The sequence below is a fragment of the Haematobia irritans genome, chromosome 4 (genome assembly GCF_050003625.1).
Source record: "Haematobia irritans isolate KBUSLIRL chromosome 4, ASM5000362v1, whole genome shotgun sequence".
In the NCBI taxonomy this organism is placed as follows: Eukaryota; Metazoa; Arthropoda; class Insecta; order Diptera; family Muscidae; genus Haematobia; species Haematobia irritans.
In genome coordinates this window covers 54,981,525-54,989,322 of record NC_134400.1, presented here as the reverse complement: position 1 = coordinate 54,989,322, position 7,798 = coordinate 54,981,525, and the positions used below count along the sequence as shown (strand labels likewise).

Here is a 7,798-nt window from a genome sequence, read left to right as displayed (position 1 = left end):
TTTTGATTACTAGTTTCAAGAAATTGATAATGAAAACTCATATCAAGTATAAATCATTTTACTAACTGGTTACAATTTTTAATTTCATGCACTTGTAGTTTTAAATTTAATAGTTAGATAATATAAAGGATTATTATTATTTATAGTAGTATTATTACTATTATCTTTTTTTTATACAATTTATAATTATAGTTTAAGGAAGTTCACGTTTGCATTAATTCTCAAAATTCAGTGCTTATTTCGGTTAAGTATCATCAAAAGAAAAATTCCAAAAAATTCAATTAAAAGTTTAGATAATAATGATTAAATTAGTTAGGACATATTCCATAAATTGACCAACCAAAAATAGTATTTTGGGCAGTGGGTAGCCCACTTCTATTAAGGAAGCCCTCGCTAATAATTCTAGAATACACATCCACCCCTAAAATGATGGATATAGGGGCAGATTTGTAAAAATCTTTATCTGCTAAAACAAGATTAGAGAAGTGTTGGACATAGGACTGCGGAATAGATTTGCTGGGTGTATGCATAGATATGCGATTGTTGACCTTCAAAACAGTATCGATAGATATATCGGAGTTATGTGTGGATGTCAAGGTGAGTGGGCAAATAGTTTCTTCTTCCAATGTGAGGGTGGTCAAATCCAATTTGTCCACAATTTTAGAAGAAATACTGCTAGAGTTAGAGCCGGAATCCAGTAGACAACGCAGAACACAATTTCCCTTTTTTGTAGTAACAGAAACTAAGGCTGTTGGAAGCAGAGTGACCGCATTTTGTTTCAGTATAGCTGAAAGGGTTGTGCTTGCTGAGTTAAATGCCGTCGATGGTGTTGAAGATACTGTAGGTTTTTCAGTTTTCACAGAAGGCTTTTTAGACGAAGATGATGATGAGTTTTTCCTTTGAGTATTCTGCAATCTTGGATGGGCATGGAGCAAGCTATGGTGATCCTTTTTGCAAAACCGACAACCAGTCGTAGTAAAACACGCATTTCCTGAATGTTCGTGTGCCAAGCAGTTTTTACAATAGCCATATTTTTGAACTGTCTCTTTGCGTTTCGTAATGTTCATACTCAGAAAACGCTTACATTTCCGCAACGGGTGGGATTGCCTACATAGACGGCAGATATATGAAGAAGTCCTTTTTTGTCCACAACGGTTGGTGTTGCTGTTTTTAGGTGACATTGTCTTAGCGAGTTTATGGAACTATAAACAAAAAGATGTTGTTGATAGGATTTCGGAAATATAAATAAGGTATATTGCTATTTATGGCGTATTTTCAAATGGGAGTACAACGAGTTTGGTGATTGGTCTGGTTATGATCCCTTTTTGAGTCCTGACTTCTGCAACTCGGACTCTGTTGTCCGCCCCAGGGTGTACTTTTGTAACGCGACCAAGACGCCAACAGTTTGGTGGTAAATTTTCTTCTCGTATAACTACCATAGCGTTTTCCTGGAGGTTTTCAGATGGTTGTTTCCATTTATGTCGCTTATGGAGTTCTTTAAGGTATTCCTCCTTCCATCGCAAACAAAAGTGCTGATGGATTACCTTTAGCCTCTGCCAGCGATTTACAATAGATATTGGATTGTCTCCGATAGACGGATCAATCGGCACTAGAATTGGTGAGCCTATTAAAAAATGGCCAGGAGTAAGGGCGGACAGGTCTGATGGCTCTTCGGAGCAAGGGGAAAGTGGACGTGAATTCAGACAAGCTTCAATTTTGGACAAGAGTGTTTGAAATTCCTCAAACGTATGTTTAAAATTTAAAGCAACTTTTTTAAAGTGACTCTTGAAGCTTTTTACCCCTGCTTCCCAGAGACCACCCATGTGTGGAGCCCCTGGAGGGATGAAATGCCAAGTAACATTTTGGTGGGCGTAATTGGATGTGACAGATTGCTGTGAAGTTTGTAGAAATTCTTTAGCTAGTTTCCTGGATGCGCCAACGAAGTTAGTCCCATTGTCGGAATACAAATGTAAAGGGCAACCACGGCGGGAAACGAATCTACTAAAAGCGGCCAAAAAGGCGGAAGTTGAAAGCTCGGATGTGGCTTCCAAATGTATCGCTTTTGTGGAAAAACATATAAAGACACAAGTATATCCTTTCGAAATGCGACAAGCTCGGCCAGAATATGACTTAATGTCAAAAGGACCGGCGAAATCTACACCAGTATGAGTAAAAGGGCGAGTGAAATCTGATCGTTGAGGTGGTAAGGCGGACATTAACTGCGTTTGACATTTACGTCTATAGAGCACACATGGCTTGCACTTATTTATAGTGGCTTTTATCAAATTCTTTGCCTTTAGTATCCAGTACTGCGACCTGATTAATTTCAGTACCAGTTGGTTGCCTCCATGAAGGGAAACTTCATGGATAAACCGTACAAGGAGGCGAGAATATTGGGAATTATAAGGCAAGATGATTGGATGTCTCTCATTATATGTTAGAGCTGGTGAAGACGAGAGACGACCACAGACACGCATTATACCTTCGTTGTCCAAAAATGGATTAAGGTTTAATAGGGAACTAGATTTTTGGATATTTTTCTTTGCGGATAAAGCCATGTACTCATTGGGATAACACGCTTTCTGGCACATAATTTGGAGCTTATTATGGACCAAAAGGACCTCAAAGGTAGAAATATCTTTACTGGTCCTGTGAAAGCTTTGTCGGTATTTAGGATGCGTTCGATAGAGAAATCGGTACATATAAGCAATTACTCGAATTGCTCTTGGAAGCGAGGAAAAATTATCTAAAACATCCTCAAAATTTGTGAAAAAGGAAAGGTTAACTTTTACGTTTTTCTTTTCTAAAATGATATCATCTGTTTGGTGATATACTGGAAAGTTATCCTCAATATTTCTAAGGAAATGTGGGCCTTGCCACCATAGATCATTTTCGCCTAAGTCTTGTGGAGAAATACCTCGGCTTGCTAAATCCGAAGGATTATGTTCGGATGGAACATGGTGCCATTTTGAAGGCGAAACTACTTGAACTATTTTGGCTACTCTATTGGCTACAAAAGTAGTCCAAAAGCAAGGAGGTTTTGCTAACCACGATAATACAATGGTGGAATCTGTCCAACAATGTAATGAAAATTTATCAATTTGTAATTGCGGAACAATGTGATCTATCATTTCAGCTAGCAATGTTGCGCCACATAATTCTAGTCGTGGAATCGACAATGTCTTGATTGGTGCAACTTTGGTTTTAGAAGCTACCAAATGGGTACTTACGGACTCATTATTTTTTATACGGATATATAAGGTCGCAGCGTATGCTTTTTCTGAAGCATCGCTGAACCCATGAAGTTGTACGATGCTGCTAGGACAATATTGGAACCATCTAGGAATTTTGATGGAATTTACGTGAGAATAGTCGGATTGAAAGGCTATCCATTTTTTCAAAGTCTCTGGAGACAACTTTTCATCCCACCCCGTAGCATCAATCCACACTTGTTGCATAATTATCTTAGCCACTATGATGCATGGAGCTAACCAGCCTGCTGGGTCAAATAATTTTGAAATTTGGGATAATACTTCCCGTTTCGTGTAGGAGCAAGTGGTTGGAAATTCCTGGACAACAAAGAAAAATGAATCGGACCGAGCATTCCAACGAATGCCAAGAGTTTTGGCAGTGCTAGAATCGTCAAATTCTAAAAAATCAGCATTCAGCAAATCAGAAGATGGAATGTCAGCTAAAATGGATTTGGAATTTGAAGTCCATTTCCGCATTTGAAACCCTGCTGACTTCAATGCTAAAATCAGCTGGTTTCTAGACTCAACCGCTTCGGGAATTGTATGGGAGCCGACTAAAGCATCGTCCACATACATTGAGCTTCTAAGAATTTTGCTAGCTTTGGGATACCTAGCCTCGACATCATCTGCCAGTTGTAAAATGGTGCGGATCGCCAAATAGGGCGCACAATTTACACCGAAAGTGACTGTCTTGAGTTCAAACGTCTCTAAAGGATCTTGTGGATCTTTTCGGAAAAGTATACGTTGGAAGGACGTTTGTGTGGGATCGACAAGAATTTGGCGATACATTTTGGTTATATCGCCATTGAATACAAATCGGAACAACCGCCAATTGAGAATGAGTATTATGAGCTCATTCTGTAAAATGGGACCAGTATGCAATATATCATTTAGGCTTACCCCATTGGATGTTGGGGCCGAAGCATTAAATACTACTCGGACTTTAGTAGTAACGCTTTCGGGCCTAATAACCGCATGATGCGGAAGATAGTAGCTTTTGGAATTATCAGAATCTGTATTAGGGGTAACCCTTGTCATATGACCAAGGGTAATATATTCTTCCAAGACGCTATCGTATTCATTCTTAAAAGAAAGTGTACGAGTTAAACGAGCCTCATTCCGAAAATATTGGGCGATTGCAATTTTTCGAGATCGATCAATATTGATATCTCTTGGAAATGATTCTTTGAATGGGAGAGATACAATATATCTCCCCTCATTATTCCGTCTTGTAGTACGACTGTACAATTCTTCACAGTATGTATCAGATAAAGAAGCAAATTTCTTCTTGGGAAGGTCTTCCACCTCCCAAAAGCGTGAAATCTCCTTATCAAGTGAGATTTCACAGAAGTACGAAACAATAGGAGAATTATTCGTTGCAGTGGTTGGAATGGGTCCTGTTAGTATCCATCCAAATACTGATTCCTGGGCCATAAGAGAGCCACAAATATGTCGCTTGAGGCCAGGAAGCAAAATGGACGGAAGGATATCTGCCCCTAAAAGGATATCAATTTTGGAACTCTCGTAGAATCTTGGGTCAGCGAGGGGAATTGTGGGCAGATCTGAAAGTGAACTAGTGTCAAACGAGCTAGATGGAAGATTTCCGGAGAGATATGGCACGACAAGTGCCGTCGTGAAAACTTCTATATTTTCATCGATATTGGAACCGAGGACAAATGAACATTCCTTTTGTACCGCCGCAGAAATAGTATTATTTAAACCAGAAATTTTGGCGCTGGTACGTCGAAAAGGAAGTTTCAACATGTTAAAAAGTTTTTGTGAAACAAAAGTCCCTTCTGAACCCGAGTCGAAATGCAGACAACATAACACGTTTCCCAAAAAAATATGACTTTTCTTTTTTTTCGCGATTTGCGACTCACCAATAAATTTTCCAGGCGAATAATTCCTCTGTATTCCTTAAGTCAAGAAGATAATTCATATCACTCCTTAAATGAGAATTTTCAACCAGCAAACCAAAGCAACGTAACAAATCTCTTTTGATAGCATTTAATGTAATTGGGAATTTTGCAAGACAAATGAATAGGATGACTTTTGTGTACTTGTCTGATTTTCCTTTCCGTTCTAACTTAAAAATTCGCAATATTGACTATAATTTTCTATTCTTGAATTATTTATTTTTTGTTATGCACAAACTTTACTAATATTTTTTAATTACGCGTCCTCTAATTTTCTTGCGTTATTGTCTTGATCACACCGAATAGCACTTGAATAATGATATAGAGAAAAAATGGAAACGTCAACTAACCTGTTAATATGATGAGTGCAGGTAAGTGGAGCAATGGTATGGAGCAGTGATGCGGAGCAGAATTCTCAGAGAGTACACCAATCACAGAGTTGATAGAATCCGTCTCGAACTGGACCAAAACTGTTTATGTATGTGGGAGCAATCAATCTGTTGGAGGGAGAATCTCATGAGCCAAAACAAAGTTCACAACTATTTTGAATAGTAGGTGACTTTGTACTCCGGATGATATTAGGAGTTTGAAAGAAACCAATAATCAGAGAATGAAACGAAAAGAATAAAAACACAAATGGATTTCAGATGTGTGGAATAATACAGGATTTATTTTCTGAGTAAAGGTCTTACCAGTATGGATTGTAAATTTGAATAGAACAGAGGTTTTTTAGTCTTCTGCGGAAATTGTACTTTGACATTGTTTGACAATGTGGTGAATTCATGTTGTTATCAAATTTTATCGATATCATTTTCAGATGTATCTTTAAGGCAATTGGCCATTCTTAAAATCCCAATAGGGAATGCATTAAAGAAAAAATATTATGTATTCAAAGAAACTTTAGGTGTTTATGTGGCATAAACACTATAGAAATAAAATTTTCACAAAATTTTCTATAGAAATAAAAATGTTGACAAAATATTCTATAGAAAGAAAATTTTAACAAAATTTTCTCTAGAAATAAAATTTTGACAAAATTTTCTATAGAAATAAAATTTTGACAAAATTTTCTATAGAAATAAATTTTTGGTAGATTATTTTTGGCTCTAGTGGCAACCATGATTATGAACCGATATGGACCATATACTAACACCACCATATACTAACACCACGTTCCTAATTTGAACCGGATCGGATGAATTTTGCTCCTCCAAGAGGCTCCGGAGGTCAAATCTGGAGAACGTTTTATATGGGGGCTATATATAATTATGGACCGATATGGACCAATTCTGGCACGGTTGTTAAAGATCATATACTAACACCATGTTCCAAATTACAACCGGCTTGGATGAAATTTGCTTCTCTTGGAAGTCTCCAAGCAAGCCAAATCTGGGTATCGGTTTATATGGGGGCTATATATAATTATGAACCGATGTGGACCAATTTTTGCATGGTTGTTAGAGACCATATACCAACATCATGTACCAAATTTCAGCCGGATCGGATGAAATTTGCTTCTCTTTGAGGCTCCGCAAGCCAAATCTGGGGATCGTTTTATATGGGGGTTATATATAATTATGGACCGATGTGGACCAATGTTTGTATGATTGTTAGAGACCATATACCAACACCATGTACCAAATTTCAGCCGGATCGGATGAAATATGCTTCTCTTAGAGGCTCCGGAAGCCAAATCTGGGGATCGGTTTATATGGGGGCTGTATCAAATTATGGACCGATGTGGACCAATTTATGCATGGTTGTTAGGGACCATATACCAACACCATGTACCAAATTTCAGCCGGATCGGATGAAATTTGCTTCTCTTTTAGGCTCCGCACGCCAAATCTGGGGATCGGTTTATATGGGGGCTATATATAATTATGGACCGATGTGGACCAATTTTTGCATGGTTGTTAGAGACCATATACCAACACCATGTACCAATTTTCAGCCGGATCGGATGAAATATGCTTCTCTTAGAGGCTCCGGAAGCCAAATCTGGGGATCGGTTTATATGGCGGCTATATATAATTATGGACCGATGTGGACCAATTTTTGCATGGTTGTTAGAGACCATATACCAACACCATGTACCAAATTTCAGCCGGATCGGATGAAATTTGCTTCTCTTTTAGGCTCCGCAAGCCATATCTGGGGATCGGTTTATATGGGGGCTATATATAATTATGGACCGATGTGGACCAATTTTTGCATGGTTATTAGAGACCATATACCAACACCATGTACCAAATTTCAGCCGGATCGGATGAAATTTGCTTCTCTTTTAGGCTCCGCAAGCCATATCTGGGGATCGGTTTATATGGGGGCTATATATAATTATGGACCGATATGGACCAATTTTTGCATGGTTGTTAGAGACCATATACCAACACGATGTACCAAATTTCAGCCGGATCGGATGAAATATGCTTCTGTTAGAGGCTCCACAAGCCAAATCTGAGGGTCCCTTTATATGGGGGCTATACGTAAAAGTGGACCGATATGGCCCATTTTCAATACCATCCGACCTACATCGATAGCAACTACTTGTGCCAAGTTTCAAGTCGATTGCTTGATTCGTTCGGAAGTTAGCGTGATTTCAACAGACGGACGGACGGACGGACGGAC

General features: G+C 38.5%; 2 protein-coding genes across 2 annotated transcripts; both read right to left on the bottom strand.

Annotated features, from left to right (window-relative positions):
* Positions 1 to 225: 225 nt before the first annotated feature.
* Positions 226 to 5,608, bottom strand: LOC142236432 (uncharacterized). The gene is made up of 2 exons (XM_075307663.1): positions 5,518 to 5,608; positions 226 to 1,202 (listed from the first exon to the last, which is right to left on the bottom strand). The coding sequence occupies exon 2, from the start codon at positions 1,179 to 1,181 to the stop codon at positions 309 to 311; it is 873 nt and encodes a 290-aa protein (XP_075163778.1). The 5' UTR covers positions 1,182 to 1,202; positions 5,518 to 5,608; the 3' UTR covers positions 226 to 308.
* Positions 1,263 to 5,015, bottom strand: LOC142235403 (uncharacterized). Its single transcript, XM_075306657.1, has one exon. The coding sequence runs from the start codon at positions 5,013 to 5,015 to the stop codon at positions 1,263 to 1,265; it is 3,753 nt and encodes a 1,250-aa protein (XP_075162772.1).
* Positions 5,609 to 7,798: the final 2,190 nt, after the last annotated feature.

Excerpts from the sequence above, each read along its gene's own strand:
- LOC142236432 (XM_075307663.1), bottom strand. The coding sequence starts at position 1,181 with ATGTCACCTAAAAACAGCAACACCAACCGTTGTGGACAAAAAAGGACT.
- LOC142235403 (XM_075306657.1), bottom strand. The coding sequence starts at position 5,015 with ATGTTGAAACTTCCTTTTCGACGTACCAGCGCCAAAATTTCTGGTTTA.